The 18,018-nt window shown below is 46.4% G+C and overlaps 2 protein-coding genes across 6 annotated transcripts in view; both read right to left on the bottom strand.

Annotated features, from left to right (window-relative positions):
* LOC105186391 (WD repeat-containing protein 47) overlaps nt 1-14,308 on the bottom strand; it is an 80,593-nt gene extending 66,285 nt beyond the window's left edge. For 2 of the 5 annotated variants that reach the window (XM_025302851.1, XM_025302849.1), the window contains exon 1: nt 14,184-14,308. In XM_025302851.1, coding sequence (XP_025158636.1) covers nt 14,184-14,293 — 110 coding nt within the window. In that variant the 5' untranslated portion in view covers nt 14,294-14,308. Of the gene's footprint in view, nt 1-470; nt 722-5,655; nt 6,040-14,183 lie in introns of those variants that run through there. The other 3 variants (XM_019842886.2, XM_011146552.3, XM_025302852.1) reach the window with 3 other exon arrangements.
* Nucleotides 14,309-16,576: 2,268 nt separating this feature from the next.
* Nucleotides 16,577-18,018, bottom strand: part of hiw (MYC binding protein highwire) — a 232,485-nt gene continuing 231,043 nt past the window's right edge. Inside the window, exon 42 of the mRNA XM_025302855.1 lies at nt 16,577-17,898. Coding sequence (XP_025158640.1) covers nt 17,783-17,898 — 116 coding nt within the window. The 3' untranslated portion in view covers nt 16,577-17,782. The remainder of the gene's footprint in view (nt 17,899-18,018) is intronic.

Here is an 18,018-nt window from a genome sequence, read left to right on the forward strand (position 1 = left end):
CGAGCTGTCAATGATTTCGCCATCACGTCCTCCGATTGTACAACACCAGGAGAGAAAGGAGACCGAAGATTTTCTCGCTATCGACACCTACGTGCCGCGACATGCGAATCGACCCGGCGCGCTAAATTCCGACGTAAATTACAATCGAGTGAAATTGAGACAAGGATTCGCACGAGAGAGAGAGAGAGACTGTTACACTTATCGACGAAAGCGTTTCGATGCGAACGTGACTCGTCGCGTGAGTCACTCGACACGTACAGCCCCGACTCGAAATAGAGACACTCTCTCGTGTTCGGGAAATGGAATGGATCGAAGACGCAACAATGTACGGATGTAACGCTAAGTAGAATTATTCAGCCCTGCTGCTTGCACCGCGCGCATGCACATGTTAAGCGATAAACAGATATGGGAAGAAAAATAAACAGGGGAGGGGGGAGAGGTTACTCGTGACTCGCGAGTGACATATTTACTTCTTCCTGAACGTGCGTTTACACGTGGTGAACATTCACGCGACACACGATCGAGAGAGTCTGGAGAATCGAGAGGGACTCCAAGTGTAGCACATCACACGCCCGACGCGGACATCGCGAAGGATGCGCGAGAGAGAGAGAGAGAGAGAGAGAGAGAGAGAGAAAGAGAGAAAGAGAGAGAGAGCGGAGCACGTGGCCGAGGGCCGTACGGCTGACACCGCGCGACGCACTGACTCGCGCGACGCCGGGCGTCACGACGCGCCGCTGCGACGGCGCTGCGAGGTGCCTACCTGCACCCTCGCGATCGCGGTCCACCGCGGCGACCGGCGGCGGCGGCGGCGGCGGCGGCGGCGGCGGCGATTGCGTCGTACATACATACATGCTCTCGCACGTGCGAGAGGCATCGCGCTGGAAAATCGATCTCTCGAGGGAGTCTCGGGTGAGTAACCTCATATGGTTACGAAGGGGGCGACGATGACGTCATTGGCGAACGCCGGTAGTCGGTGGGTGCGTCTCGAGAGGCGAGTCCCCGGAGGACGCTATCCGGTGTGCAGACTCGGGATGGTATCGAGAACAAGAAGATAATCAGTGGAATATCATTTCCATTTATGAATGAAGGAAATCCTGTTGTGGCGAACGGGAATTGCTCGTAAAATGTTGTCAGATAGGTTTGCTAACGCCGTTGTTCTAACCACGTCGCTATCAAACGGGATTTGCCGCTTAATATCTGAAATTCGGACATGCTGTTTTAGAGTCTGGAAGATAGATTTATGGCATTCGTAAATTGTAGAAAAAAAGATCAGCTTATCCAGATTACAATCACATCATTGACAGTATTTGAAAGACAGTAAGCCATCCTTACATATGTGATAAATTTTATGCAATACCGTTAGGTAGGAGAGATGTGTGAGAGTAAACTATTCTCTCTCTCTCTCTCTCTCTCTCTCTCTCTCCCTCTCCCTCTCCCTCTCTCTCTCTCTCTCTCTCTCTCCTCTCTCTTTTTCTCTGTTATTCGTAAATTATTCCAGTTAATCGTAGCAGCAGCATATAAATATCACATATAAATGTCGGCTTTTGTATAAATATCCCGGATAGCAGTCAGTAATACATTTTTCAATAAAAATCCTCTCTGTGTATACATAATTTAGCAGAGAGTGCTGTTACGAAAATTCTTACAGCATTTCGATTGTGCGGGATCTGCTTTGCAAGTTAAATTACAGCGAAGAAAACGACACGTTCTCTTCGCATTCCGCGTTCTATTGCGACAATTTTAGTCGGACGTCTAATTAAGTATGATTGTATCCGTGGGACGACGAGCAGGTCACGGCTAAAAGTTCACGGAATACCGGGCGTTATGCGGTTGCGCGAGAAACGCCCGTGAAACGTTCGCGAGGAATTTCACAAACGGGTTCGACGAATGCGTGGCCGATCACGAAGAGGGACCAGTCCCACGTAACCTGACCTCTCCGTGACCTTCACCTACGCGGCCAACCTCTCGGGGATACACATGTGGTCAGGTCGACTTCCGCGTGAGAGAACTTATCGCCGCGCGTCGAGCGGCGCTCGCGGATAGCTCATCGTCGAGGGCCGGTATTTACTCGCAAGCGGTTTTTGCGGAATCGCGACGGTCGAGAAACGGTGGACGGAGCGAATAACGGCGAATATCTCCGCGGGACCCGGCGAAATCCGGCGAGCGCGTCGGTTAACCGCGCGCGAAAAATCCAGGCGAACACACACACACACACACACACACACACGAGCCGCTCGTGCGACTGCAATTAGCAGCAAATTAATATTGCTACCCGCGTAACCGATGTAAAACTAATTAAACACATCGTCCGCCGCCGCGCATAAAGACGCCGCGCACGAAAGCGATGCGCGGGGGGGGGGGGGGATTATTTGTGCCGCGATTAATTTCCTGTAGCGGGATATACCGTTTCGCGATGAAACTCGAGGATCTCGGGAGAAATATCGGGGATTAACTCGCTCAATTGCCCTCAGTCGAATTTTAATTTTCGGCTGTGTGTGTGTGTGTGTGTGTGTGTGTGGGTGGGTGGGTGGGTGTGTTCGGACGAGTGTTTTCTATCATAATAACGGAAATGACATTTCCGAGTCAACGAGTTTTCGCTCGGTCCCCATTCGGCTGCACAGACTGAGACTGATTTCTCTCCGCGTATCTGCATGCAATGGAAAAAACAATTCTGCCGGTGCAACTGAATCTCCCGTTATCCAGGCAACTCGAGGAAAAATTTGTCCGTGCAAGGTATAACACAACTCGATATATTTACGAAGGGACCCGAGATTTCTCCCCGGACCTTTCGAACGACGAATGAAACGACGATTGAAAACTTCAGCCGAGCCACATTTCTTGCCGCGTAACGCGATCGTCTGAAAATGAACTGAACTTGCCGGGATGGTCCGACTCGAAAAGCGCCATTATCGAGTACCGAGTCCAGATTAAAAGCACGTTCGCGTGAACTGTAGTCTGCGAAAGATAGAAAGCAGGTTGCTTGTCGATAGGAGGTGAAGTATTCTTAAGCGCAGCCTCGCTGGCGCGTCTCGATGAATCTCATCTAAGGCGCGGCGCGCGATATAAGAATGCACTTGACGAAGCCGGCGCACCGCGACGCGTTCTGGAGCAATGTCCGTTCCGGGCTGCGTGCTCCCCTTAATTGAGCGTGCACTAACTAAGCCCCCTTTTCTCCGTCGGGCCGGGGAGGAGGGCAACACGGCGGCGATTCCTTTCCTATCTTCTTCCTGTGTTCGGCATCCCTGCTCATCGCGCCGGGATCAAACCGGTGACGGCGGTATATTCGCGTATACGCACGTAATAAATTGGAGTCGTGCACTTTGGGAAAGCGTGTTGCCGACGACGAGTCGTGCGGGCTCGTCTCGAGGCGGAAGAGCGACCGCGGTGAATGCGATTAAGTCCGCATAATCCAGTAGTGCGTGGCCCCGCGCGGCTCGGACAAACCGATTACGGTCTCTCTTTCTCGTCGTCGTTACTTTAGCCCGCAAAAGCGCGGAAAGTTCAGAGCCTGTAATAGCTGTCGTGGTTATCCCGCAGTTATCCCGCGAAGATCGCGAGGAGAATCGGGAAAACGATAGGCGACGCCTATCGATGAATAACTCGCGCCGCGCTGATCATGAATGAAACCGACACTTGATTAAGTGATACTGGTAAGATGTAGTAAAAATATTGCTGCCATGTCGGAGATATCGCGTCGTGAGAATCACTGGAGTGCGCTCCTTCTCGTTTCTAACGTCGGATTGCGAAACGACTCGGGCAGGCGTTGAAGACTTTCGGAGAAATTAATAGCGACACGTTCGATATTTTTATGTAAAGGTCAAGTGTCAAAATGCCGAACCGGAAGCGGGGGCGAAAGTCTTCAGTTAAATCCGCGATTCAATTGGATCGAGGAAAAGCGATTTCGAGGTGCGCGAAAAGGCGTTGCACGAGCAAGCGTCATGGTCAAGGTGATCTATGAGACGCGTGCTGTATTATTTAGCACGAGCAATCGATGCGCGACATTCGCCCGGAGCTCCGGAGTACTCGGAGGAGCGCGATACTTGAACAGTTCGTTTCAATCAAATTATCGCTCACGTAACTCGCCGGTCATCGAGAAATCGGTACACGCCCGGAGCCGGCGAAGCAAGTCACGCGAGCGGCTTAAAACTTAGCAGCTCATCACGCATCTCGTGCATCAATTACGTCTTTTGTCTCGTTTTAGATCGCTACAGATGATTTGGACATTCATATACCGATGTACGTAATATGTGCGGTTTACCGACGACGACGACGACGACGACGCGGCACGAGTCCGGACACAGCAATCAGTACAAATATTGCCAGGGCGTGTAATCTCTCAAAGTAGACCCGGTTTATCAGTGATTCATCGCCGCAGGTCTTCATGCAGGTCTGAATTTCTTATAAGTCGCGAGGTCGAGCGAGGCGAGGCGAGCTATATTAAGCTATCTAAGCTATCAAATTATTCGTACATTATATATGAAAACAATTTGCTAATCTTTTTTACACCACTTGTATGTACAAATATTTACGAAATTATAAATCATTTAAAGGAAATTGTTGTTATCCTTATTCGAGATTTCGTCTCGACACAATCTAAATCTCTGTTATAAAATGCACCCTTGTGTCTCTCCTGAAGGGCATGGAAAAATACAAATACGAGATTTTCACGGCGTATACAATGCGACGAAACATTTGCTCTGTTCTTTTCAGCTGCACTGCGGAACTAGTGCAATAAGTTAGAATGAGACAACTATATTTTTTCTCACTTTAACTTATTGCACCAGTTCAGTAGTGCAGCTGAAAAGAACAGACTAATTGACACCAAGTCGCGCGAAACAGCCGCGCTGATCTACACGTGAACATGTTTGCGTGAAACGACCAGTTCCAACGGTTGATTTACCACCGGCTGAAACGAAATTGCTTCATTCTCGCTGCACTTGTGGCGGCCCGAATACGCTCGCGCTATTATCTTCATCAATTTCTTCCGCGGCCTCGCGAACGATCGGCGCGCGCGTTCTCCGCGTCGTACAGCGGAGAGAATTGATCGAACAATCGAGGCCGATCCTCCTCGGCCGCGTGGTCACGGTCGAAACTAAATGTGCCTTCGATTCTGCGGCGTGTTTCGGCATGGACGCGTCCGGAGACGCGTCGCGGGGACCGTTCGCCTCCCGCCGAGAGGAGAAACGATCTGGGAGGATCTCACCGACCCGAAAAGCCGTCCGGCCGCCGCGATACTCGTATCATCCGACGCGCCAGAAGGAAAGAAGGAGGAAGATGAGATGGTAGAAAGAGATGGCAGAAACACAACGGTCGATCTGAAATTGTCTCGAAAATGAGATCGCATTACACACAGGTATGATAACACGGGGAGCCGAGTCGGAGCCACTTGCGGAGCAATTTGCGTACGGTCGACGCGGGACTTGCGAGCGCGTAACGGCTCGAAATTTGCTAACGTCGCCGGGCGTCCCGAGCGCATTCGCGTGACGTGACGTGACGTGACGTGACGTTTCGCCGGCAGATTTCATCAACTTTCAATGACCAGACATTCTTAACGCCGCTACATTCTCCTCGAATATCGGGCTCGATGAAACGACGTTAATTGTTGGTAGGAGAAGGAGGTGAATGCCAGGCAGCGGCGCCACAGGTGATGGTTACCTTCCTAGCGTGTCCTTCGATAAATCCTCAATCAAAGCAATCGCCGATGACGTCGCGACGACCATGGTAAGGCTCGTGTCCCATATCTCGCGACTGATTGATATTTTACCGGTCGCGACGCACGTACGTTGATGTACGATCACCACACACTGTCGGTTCAACACACGCACTAGCAACTCCGCCGCGAACGACGGACGGGCGGTTCACACAGAGTAATGTATTCTTCGAGTCAGAGCAATATCCCCCGAGCGTCGTGTTCGTGCGACGGTCGCTCCGTCCTCCGCGGAGAAGCGTCGGGATCCCCCGATTCATCCGTGCACGATCTCGCTCCGAGGGATCGCACCGGCCAGTCTAGAGCTCGAGACAGCGATATAAACGGCAGACAGACACAGAGAGAGAGAAAGAGAGAGAGAGAAAGAGAGAGACAAACGAAGACAGATCGAAACGCGGATCGAGGGGGGGGAATCGGTCTCGGTCTCTCGAGAGCGCCCGCGCCGTTACCGAAATGTCGATCAAAGCACGCTGCACCGGGGATATGTTAATGATGAGAGACGCCGTCGTCCGCGCGATCGTGAATCACCGCAGCTCTGACCCCTCCGGCCGGCACCTCTCAATATTCATCAAGCTCGCGATCCTAGGTCAGTTAGCAGCAGCGAGAGGATCGGGAGTGAAGCCAGGAACCTCGAGGCCGGTGCGGCGCGCGCGCGCTTTGCAGCGCTCCGCTGACACGCGCCGCGAAACGACCGGCGATCTTCGCTGTCGCCGGTGCACTCGGTGCAGCCGCATAATACGGCTCGCGCACGTTTTCACCGACCAGCTGTGCCACGCGCGACGGATTACTCCTGCGGATTCAGACCGCACGACACGGCGCGTTTCGCGGGCTAACGACTCTGCGGGAACCGACTGGCGATTTTATCGAAGCGCTCGCTCGCCGCGCCGCGCCGCGTCGCGTCGCGTCGCGTCGCGATCGGATCGGGTCGTCGAAAGCGACGCGGCTCTCGAACGCGCTCCGCTGCAGGATATCACATCGGCGCGACCACGAGCTCGTTCTCGGGGATCCCTTGGAGCAGGAGAGAGAGAGAGAGAGAGAGAGAGAGAGAGAGAGAGAGCGACGGCGGCGGTTGTGGCTTCCACGAGCGGCGGACTGCGAGTGCACGCGAGATCGCCGCTTGGAGCCGGTGCACCGTCCGTAATGGCGACGAGGAGAGGAAGAAGATCCAACTGAAGGTGCTCGCGCTCTTCCGTGGCGCATTCACCTTGCCTCCACGCACCTCTGTGTGTGTGTGTGTGTGTGTGTGTACGCGTAAACGAGTCCATGTGGCCGCGCGTAAGCAGGTACCAGGCGTAAGCGGGTATTCCACCAACACACGAACGAACGGCCGGCGAGTTTCTCTGTCGCGATCCAGAAGCGCCGCAACCTTGATCTTGGATCTCCCCACGTCACAGAGCGTCGTCGCTCGAGAGTCGTTTGTGATACAGTTATAACGTACGGTGGAAGTCCGCGCATCGATTAGAAGTCGCGCGACATCAATGCCGAAAGGGATCTTTTTATATAGCATACCATACGGAGTGGAAGGATCGACCGAATTCTTCCACCTGCTCGCACCATCTTTCGCGGGAAGTGCAAAGCGCGCTTCTTGCTCTTTCGAAACGCTCTGTCAGTTCTTGCGCATTAATCTCTGGAGCTTCCAATGGCTTTTGGCGACTGGCAGACAACCGAATGAATAGCGACCACCACGTTCTGCTGGGATAAGATATTAATTTCAATCTTCGTTGCGAAGATAGGTGATTTGTTGAAAATTTGACAATTGCGAGAAACAATTGAGACGCAGAGTATTTATTTATTTATCGTTTACGGAAGCAGTCAAGGGGGGCTAACTTGGAGAAGGCTGAGCGTTCGAGACGATTTGCTCTCAGAGAATCGAGCGAACCAACACACGATGCATGCGCAATCACGCAGTCTCATTTTGAAGTATCACGTTACGCTCAATTCATTGTGACAGGACCTCTATTAGCGTAACAGTCGAAGGAACCTAAAGCACAAACTGGAACATTACCGTGAAAGAAAATCACAGATAAGACATCACAGAACATAACGCGCCTCGTTTCATACGTCAAGGAGTAATTAAGTGGAGAAGCTCTCTCTCTCTCTCTCTCTCTCTCTCTCTCTCTTTCTTCCTGCGTCTGTTAGGGCCTTATTGTTGGCAATTATGAGCCGCTACTGGAAGGGTTTGGGATCTTTGTTCTCGGTTATTGGCGGTCGAGGGATCGCGAAGAGGCGTCACGTTCGTCGAAAAGTGAGTGGGCGCGCCGCGGTCTCTCTTCAACCGGTCTATAATTACTTAAGCCCAATTAGAATGCCGTTAATTGGACTAATGAGGAAGCGCTTTGACGGAACTTAACGCGTTTAAAATACGCCGTAACGTAACGCACACGTCACACTCTGAATACGATGAAACGCGACATTTAAATATTGCCAGCCGCTCTGCTGGATGATTACAAACGACAAGACAAAACTCGCGAAATGGAAAGAATTCGCCGCTGCAAAAACGCACTGCCGTAAGTTATCACTCTTACATGCCGAACACTATGTCAGCGAATTTCTACTCGGGATAAAAAAATGGAAAAAAACCCGCGCGTTGAATCTAATAACACACGCATGCACGTGTATATATATATATATATAACATGGCGCTCGAATATTTCAAACGAGATTTCGACTAAATTTGATGATTCGAAGAATTAGAAAAATCTTTTTTTTTCATTCGCATTTATCGATCGTCACTAAACATTTTTCTCGCGTCGGTACCAGTAGAAATTTGACACGTACTAACCATCTGTTTTAGAACAACAACAGGACTCGCATTTCTCTGTGAAACCATAAAGAAGCATAATGTTGCGAAGCAATTACACTCAACATTTTCTATACGCTTTCATAAACTTTCCTTCTCTGCCTATAAATAAAAAAAAAAAAAATGAATGTTCTTCCGACCAACAGCTCACTTATCAATGGATTAATTATCTTCGGTCGAGCGGATCCTCGAGCGTGAAAGAAGAGAGATGTATCTGCGAGTATATTTACCTAATTAATGCACCTGGCATACCCACTGATGCGACAAGTTCGACGTGTTTTCAACTTTCTATCGTAACAGCGGCGAAAAGAGAGAGGGGAAAAGAGAGAGAGAGAGAGAGAGAGAGAGAGAGAGAGAGAGAGAGAGAAAAAGATCGCGGTGGAGAAAATGTAAAATTTACAGATGTCTTCGCGCTTTCCAGTGTACGGGCGCGTACATGTACGTGCGCATGCGATGCGGACGATTCGCATTAATTTGCATACGAACGATGATCGCTAATTAGCACCGGCACCGATTCAGACGGAGAAGTTTCTGTCATTCCTGTGTTAATAATGAAAGAGGAGCGTATCGACATGCACCGACGTGCCATTCGAAGTGCACAGCGAGAAAAGAGAGCAAAGAGGTGGAGAAAGCGTGGTGGGTCATTATGCGCACAAATGCAGGAACCGTCAGTTAGATTTTCCTCACTCCTCAAGTAAAATCTAAAAACGTCGAAAGAAGTGGCAGAGTGGTAATTAACGCACCAGCGCTTCGACTCACCGATCGGCTCGAAATTTCGACTCGGCCGGGGAAAAACGCGCCGCGGCGAGTACCGAAACGATGAGCAAACAGGGCTACGTCATCCGACGAGAGCGAATATTACTCTACATTTTCAACAATTCCGCAAAATTCGAAACGGTCCCCCTCGCGCTTGTCCCCGCCAATAAAAATATTACGAATAAATCTGCGCAATTTATTAAAGAGCGTTGTTGTGAGCGTCATTGAGCAGCCGAGAGAGCCAAACATTCCGAATTTGCGTACGACCGCCATTCAAGACGGCGAAACAAACGTACTTTTTTCGTCAGTGTTAATCGGCCGCTCGAATCGATTGAAACGTCGGTCCACCAAAACCCGGGAAAATGACAGAGAGAACACGAGCGAGACGGAAGCGAGACCGAAACCTCAACGGAACGATAAATGTTGTCCGTACAATGCTGCCGCGAGAGCGGCATGTCTTTCAGCTCTCGGATGCTTCCCGTGTGTCAATATCGGTGGCCAAATTATCGGATAAACCCGGCGGCCAGCGCCGGGGCATTCGTCGAGACATATGCTCGGGTGTTATACGTACGAGTAAAAATAACGGTACGCAATGATCTCTCTCAGCGAAACTGGTTCCGGGAATACACTCCGACGAAGGTTCGATTAAAAAGCGGTCCGGCGCATATGGCGTTGAAAACAACCGCCGCGACTGTCATCATTCGCGATTCGCTAAGTAACGATCCGCCGAATAGCGCCCCAGAAAGCCCCCCTGCCCCTTTTGCCTCTCGAGGAAATAAAACGCCACCACGGACCTGTGTGTGCATAATAATTCGAGCAACGTAAGTCGCATCGCTCGCGCGCTTCCCCGCGGTATGCCGTAATTTAGCCGGCGAGCAAATGGCAAGTGCTCCTTCTCTCGCGCGCATACGTGCGCTGCCGAGATAGGTGCATTGTATGCACCGCGCGCGGCGTTTCGTTCGCACACGCACGAACACTCGTGCGTGCTACGTGCGTGCAACGAAGGCGCGTGCTCGACGGCCGCGACGCGTGCTGCACACGTGTCGCGCCGGGAACTAGTTTCACGTAAAACGCAACTCTCGCGCGGGAGCGCTCCCGAGGAGCGTTTTTCGACAGCTGGAGAGAGAGAGAGAGAGAGAGAGAGAGAGAGAGAGAGAGAGAGAGAGAGAGAGAGAGAGAGAGCCTATCGTTATCGCGCGAACACGATCATTACTTATTTGACCGAGGTACCATTTAATACATCCGATTAATGCGCAGATAAGGATAACTTTTAACTCGATTCAGCTCCGAACGGGGGAATCGTTCTCCCGACTGCGCGTGTCAGGCGGAACTTTCGAGCCTAAAATAACGCTCGATCGACACTCGAAATCTTCAAAGTGCTGATTCCGACTGATCGATCATAGAAAAGCTAGTGAGACACGAAGGATATGGAAGATACGCGGAATAATCGCTACGGACGGCGTAATGAGGAGCGATAGGAACGCGCGATGATGACTAAACGATTGCGAAATATAATACAATAACGGTAAGGTAAGTGCGAGAGCGTTGAGAGGATATAATAAGAATAACAGCGCAACGGTACTCTTGGAAGTAGAAGTAATTTTTTCGTACGACGATGTATATAGAGAGTGTGCAAAGTGTGGGGACGTTTTTCGGGACGTTGACTCGGTTCGGGTCGTGAATAATAACTCCCCCCACAATGCGAAGAATAACTTTTGTTTACGCAATATATACTTTCGAGAGCGATTTTCACGGAAAAATAGCCCCGTGATGAGAAAATAACATTCTATCTAAATAAGAGAATTTGGATGTAACTAAACATATGTCGTATCGGTACTCACTAAATGTGAATATTCTTTTTTTATATATTTTTCCTTTTAGAGTAATAAAATAGTTTCTCAAAGAGCCGGTTTCTGCATGTGGTATATCATTGTACTCTGTGGCCAAAATTTGCAAATTATCGGGATATCTTCGCGAGTTAATAGCACGCTTGTTTAACACACACACACACACACGCACACAGATGCTGCTTCCTCATTAATAACCTAATACCGGTCCAGCTAAAACCGCTAATAAAGTGCTAATATACCGGTCTGTTCGTGTTAATCTTCATCTCGAGCCGAGTATAAGCAGCATTCGCTTTAAATCTCAAAACTGCGCGCGTACCGTTCACCGCGTATTCGTTCGCATCGAACGTAAAAACGACGCGCGGCGTTAACTTCCGCGAGACATTATAGTCCTAAGGTTTGATCGATACTACGATGGTTATAAATATTAACCACGTGTTCTCTCACCACGCGCCATTATTCGACAATAAATTCGCATACAAGAGTGTCATGTGCCCGTTTCCTTTTGTATACCCGTCCTTGCTGCGATATTCAAGAAGACTCTACACCGTAATTCTTCGTGCGTGAACTTCATCTTTAATACAAATATTTCTTCTATTTTATACAATTCCACATAATTTGAAATGGTTTTCTTCGCGCTTGTTTTCACCAACAAAAATAATATGAATAAATCTACGCAATTTATTAAAGATAAGTATATCTTTTCGTATGATTGTCACATTTTTATATCAGGAGAATATAATGGGCGAAGAGGTAGCACGAATTTTTGGCTGGAAATTTAAGAATCTGCAAATTTTCAGTTTCTCGATTTTTGCATTTTTGTATCAGGGGAATATAATAGGCAAAGAGGTAGCACGAATCTTTGGCGGGAAATTTTCGAATCAGCAAATTCTCTCAGTTTCTCGGTTGCTGCATTTTCTTATTAGGAGAATATAATGAGCAAAGAGGTAGCACGAATCTTTGGCGGGAAGTTTAAGAATCTGCAAATTTTCTCAGTTTCTCGATTTTTGCATTTTCTTATCAGGAGAATATAATGAGCAAAGAGGTAGCACGAATCTTTGGCGGGAAGTTTAAGAATCTGCAAATTTTCTCAGTTTCTCGATTTTTGCATTTTCTTATCAGGAGAATATAATGAGCAAAGAGGTAGCACGAATCTTTGGCGGGAAATTTATGAATCAGCAAATTTTTTCAGTTTCTCGATTTTTGCATTTTTGTATCAGGAGAACATAATAGGCAAAGAAGTAGCACGAATCTTTGACGGAAAATTTAAGAATCAGCAAATTTTCTCAGTTTCTCGGTTGCTGCATTTTCTTATTAGGAGAATATAACGAACAAAGAGGTAGCACGAATCTTTGGCGGGAAATTTATGAATCAGCAAATTTTTTCAGTTTCCCGATTTTTGCATTTTTGTATCAGGAGAATATAATAGGCAAAGAGGTAGCACGAACCTTTGGCAGGAAATTTAAGAACGAGCAGATTTTCTCAGTTTCTCAATTTCCGCATTTTCTTATTAGGGGAATATAAAGAGCAAAGAGGTAGCACGAATTTTTGGCGTGAAATTTAAGAATCTGCAAATTTCTCAGTTTTTCGATTTCCGCATTTTCTTATCGGGAGAATATAATGAGCAAAGAGGTAGCACGAATCTTTGGCGGGAAATTTAAGAATCTGCAAATTTTCTCAGTTTCTCGATTTTTGCATTTTTGTATCAGGAGAATATAATAGGCAAAGAGGTAGCACGAATCTTTGGCGGGAAATTTAAGAATGAGCAAATTTTCTCAGTTTCTCGATTTCCACATTTTCTTATTAGGAAAATATAATGAGCGAAGAGATAGCATGAAGCTCCGGCGAGATACTTGGAAATTTTTGATCTTTTTAGTTTCGAAGGAATGTAAAAATTAAGTAAAGTGGAGGTACAAGTAAGAAAAGATTCGGTTTCATATTTAAACATACTTTCTTTATTCTTGTTTCTTAATATAATATATACTATAATATATACAATGTATATATAATATATTGTGATGTATAAAACAATGTGACGCATGATATATACAGAGATAAAATTTTAAGTACGTATACATAAATAAGTTGAGTTTAATCAATAATGTCAGTAACAAGTATCTTACTTTTAGCCAATTGCCTTTACGTTGAAGTCATCTCCTTCGGCATCTTCTTCAGTGAACGTATGTGTCGTTACAAATACTGACTCAAAATATCACGATACACTTATATACGCGGCGGTAGTATTCAACATCAGAAACGGCGAAGGGACGACGGATAAGCCAATACAAGAGCGTAAAGCGAAATCACAAATAACGCAATGTCGAGCGCGTCCTTGAAATCGACAGCACGCTTTGTATCACGCGTCAAACACAATTAAGCACCCCTTATGAATGAACTCGCGCAGTGTCATCGACGGTGAGCAAGGATGAGGGTGACATCGCGCGCGCATCCTCGGGATTGACAGAAAGCCTGTTTTGCTCCGGGAAGTGAGGTTAAGCGTCGTCGCAGGGGAAGCACGACGACGCGAAGCGACCTAACGCGCGTGCTAACCGCCAGAAATTTCTCGTTGTATCACATCGACCGGCGACCGGCCGAAAATTGCGCAAGGAAGGTCACGGTTCCTCGCATTTTTCCGTCGCGCAAGACGAGTTTCCTCGCGCGAGTATTGACTGACGAGTCGCGCGGTCGAGCGCGAACGCGTGCAATTTCGGCCAATTGAAGCGGCACCCGTGCCGCAATTGACTGCAATTCGTGGTAAAAATAAACAGTGCCAGTTGACAGCGGGGTAGCACTGGATGAACGCGCGTAGAAGCTCGCGTGTCTCCTCACTCTCTCTCTCTCTTTCTCTGTCTCTCACACACACACACACACTCTTTCTCTCTTCCTCTCTCGCAGTCTCTCTGTTCGCCTCACCTTCCTTCTCGGGCAGACGTCTCTCGTTTCGTTGCGCCTTTGACGCGCGCAAAACTCGTATCTACCGCCCGCGGGCTCGCGACGTACGGCCACGCGCGCATAGCGCGTCTCGGGAATTATGTAACTATTGTTGCACAGCTCGTAAATAAAGGCTACTTACCGCTGATCGAGGCGAAAAACGTCAGGATCGCGCGTGCACACACACACGTTACTCCGCGGTGACTGCTTGGGTCGGACTGCCGCGCGATGGCGCCCGCGCGCCCCCGCCATCTTGGATCAATCGTCGGCGGATACGCGAGCGCGCGACTTTCGCCTTTCGTATGGGGGGGCGTAAGAATACACGCGCTTATCGATATTATCGAATACAGTATCAATTTTGAATAAAAGTTCCTGATTACCCCAATGAAACTCGGAAAGCCGAGGAATAATTGAAGGGGATTGGCGTTACCGCTTGTTTCGGTATAAATACAGAGTGCGTAATTTTACTCACGGAATGTATAATATTACTGTACTATAATAAACATGTATAGATATTCTAGAAAATATCTAGAGAACAAGGGCTCATAAAAATAATATCGCATTATTGACCAATATATTTCCCGATCTGTTTTCCTGAAGAGTTTGATATTTTTCTCTGCAAAAAACGCAACAAGGACTCTTACATTCTGTGTATCGTTTTTATTTTAATTTTTGCTTTCGAAGAATGCGTTACTTCCCGCGTGTAGTCTCCGGAAAAGTCGTTCACTCGATTCGTATCTCATTTAGATTCGCGACGTACAAGAGTCAAATAGTCAGTATGCAAGAGTCGCAGGTGCATAATCTATCCTCTGTTTTATCGATACTTACCGACTTCTCCTTTAGCCGGTCGAGAGCAGCGATTTGAACTCCTAACCGTCACGACGCGATAGGCCTCTTACTCGGCTGTTACGTATCCATTTCTGAAAGATTTGCACTTTTCGTAGTTACTTGGAGCGATAGACGAGACAAACGAACGAAACACTTTTTCTCTGACACTCGCGACGATATTTCGCGTACAGGGCTCTCCTTCGACGAGCCGAGAGCCGGACGGCGACCGGAAATTTCTGACTGCGAAAGACGCGCGATATTTAGTCTGGCGTTTTCGACGGTCCGTGGCACCTTGAACGATTACTTAACGGTACCATGTCGCGACAAGTATATGAAATTCTTTTGGGATTACCGGGAACGGTGATTTACGTGAAAGACTCACCTTCAGCGAGAGAAATCGCGAGAGAATGACCGCTCGAGGCTACATCGCTACGCCATAACCGTTCCTCAGTCCGAGTGAACGTTGCAGCGAATGAGATTCTAGAAGCATCGCCGTGATGATCGATACAGCGCGGCAGGTCGAATTTGACTATTTCAGTACGGAAAGTACGGTAACTCTATATATCTAAAATTAATATGACACAAAGTATGAATATAAAACAGAATGAATAAATTGCGATGTCGCGATACAATCCTTTAAGAATTTTTTGGGGGACGTAAACACTCGAAACTTGTTATAATTTAAATAATGTGTTTATATTACTAAAATGTGCGTAAGGTTCGGTGTGTGTGTGTGTGTGTGTGTGGATATGATACACCTAAATTATAAAAGAAATTATTGTGTGGAGATCATGGAAATCTGGGATATTCCCATCTTGTCGTTTAAATTCTAAACATTCGGCCTTTTGTTCATAACTATATCTGGTTGTAGTCGATGATAAAGCAAACTTCGCGAAATAAAACAACTCGTTTGATTCTTTGCCGTTTAATTATTATATACTTGGAACATAAATAGCGATTGATGCGTAAAACGTCAATCCTGTTGGATTGTTTTGAATTGTTTAATCGTTGGCAAAACGCAAAACAGCGAGGTTTTCAAGTTGCATGTTGTGTGTAATAAATAAGTAGTGGAAATTGGAACGTATCGGCGAAATAACGTTCGCGATCCTTCTCGTCATTCAATCGCACGAAATCGGAACATAAATATTAACAATAAGCGCGCGCAACACGGGTACGCGATATCTTTTGCACGCAACATTCACATACAACAGTACAATACGACAATGCAACACGACGATGCTGTCATTCGCGCAAAATAATATATGCAATACGGGACATTACACAGATATTACGCAGAGTAGGAAGGATAATGCTTTCAGAACATGTGTTGGCATATGCGCTCGTCTAATGGAAAAGTATAAAAACAAATGAGAGTTGAAAACGTGAAATGCAACATTGAGATGAGACTCATCGATCGTTTCATTGAAATATTAATTAGACATTCGTACAATCTGATTCCCATTTTTTCAACTTTTTCATCCGTTTGGACCACAAACTTTTACATACTATACTAGACCGCTAACGCGATACGCAGGATAAAATATGATGTAAATGGTGGTCATGTATCGAGAGTAGACAAAAATATATATGTACATTATAGTTTATAGTTTTTTTTTTTTTTTTTACATAAACTATAATGTATATAACGTATAGAAATTACAAAGAAAAAAAGTATACATGATATTTCTATATATAGTATATCTTAGCTATATATATATATATATACTCAATTTGTCCAATCGATAAATCGAACAAATTGCTGGTTTCTGTTAGCGGCTTAGTGTAATATGTAGAAGTATATGGTTTGGATGTCTGTTTTATATGTGATATTTTCGAAAATTTCGTGCATGTCCTTAAATACACACTTTCTTCACATACAACAGCTTATTTACGCATTGCTTACTAATACTAGATCGTATCGACAATAGTCAATAATTTCTAAAGTTCACTTTAAATATGATTCGCATAATTTGCAACAGAAATTGAAATGAAATTTCATTTCATCTAACTCGTCCATTCGAATGTTTTCTTTAGAATAGAACTTCATTTCATATTCCGTCGTAAATCATAGATTCTCTAGTCTTATCCTTGTAGATCCTTACAGACGTAGAGTCCTAAAGTGAACTTTAAATAGTGCACAGAATTTTATATTATTTTTCTTTGCTCCGATGCTTAAGATTAGGATGGGACCAAGTTCAGTATGTATGTATTTATAAATCTTAGTCAATTCAATATAGCTCTAGATATCATTTCACTAAAATCGAATGATACAGAGATCGTCATAGATATATCTCGCACGCTTGTAAAGAATTTACTACACAATCAAATACAGAATCAAGTACTATACCAAATGATTATATGTAATACACGTATTTGAGAAAATGTCGATTATACATTACGATATACGCTACGTTCCAAAGTACGCATATCTCTCGATGCGATTGGGAAACAGAAAGTTTTGATTATACTTTAAACGTTATTAAGTTTCAATATACTCATAAAATTGATGCTATATCTAGAGTGTCCTTGATCCCATTCCTATTTAAGACACATTACAAATATCAATTACAGCCTACATAGCGTCCGATGCAAACCTTCCTCTTAAATCGCATGGAAGTTTGACACGCAAGCTTACAGATTTCGCTCTCTCTCTCTCTCTCTCTCTCTCTCTCTCTCTCTCTCTCTCTCTCTCTCTCTCTCTCTCTCGCTCTCTTTCTCTCCCTCCCTCTCTTACTCTGTCGACAGCTATCGCTAAATTTACCGATAAAAACGTCTTATCTATTACTTAACAAGTAACGTATCTTCTGTCGCGTCGTGTATTATTTTTCGCCGGGTATTGAAACTACGAGACCCACTGCTACAGGTTGTGTCAATTCCAATTTCATGATAATCACAAGAGAGAGCACTGGAAGCTTAGAATGTGTGCGCGTTGCGGCAAATGCCGCAACCTAAAGCGAACTCTTCTCCCGTCGGTGGATGTTTCACATGTAACGGACATTCGTCTCCTTCCAACTGCTTGGCTGTGGGACCTTGAAAGGAAGGAAAACGATAAGATATCAGTCTCCGGCTAGTGCAGCTAACGCTAAAAGTAACTCAAAGTGATCAAGATGATCACGGTTTGTAATTTCTTATAAAGATTGCTCGCGAAT

This window comes from Harpegnathos saltator, unplaced genomic scaffold (genome assembly GCF_003227715.2).
Source record: "Harpegnathos saltator strain DR-91 unplaced genomic scaffold, Hsal_v8.6 scaffold515, whole genome shotgun sequence".
NCBI classification, from domain to species: Eukaryota; Metazoa; Arthropoda; class Insecta; order Hymenoptera; family Formicidae; genus Harpegnathos; species Harpegnathos saltator.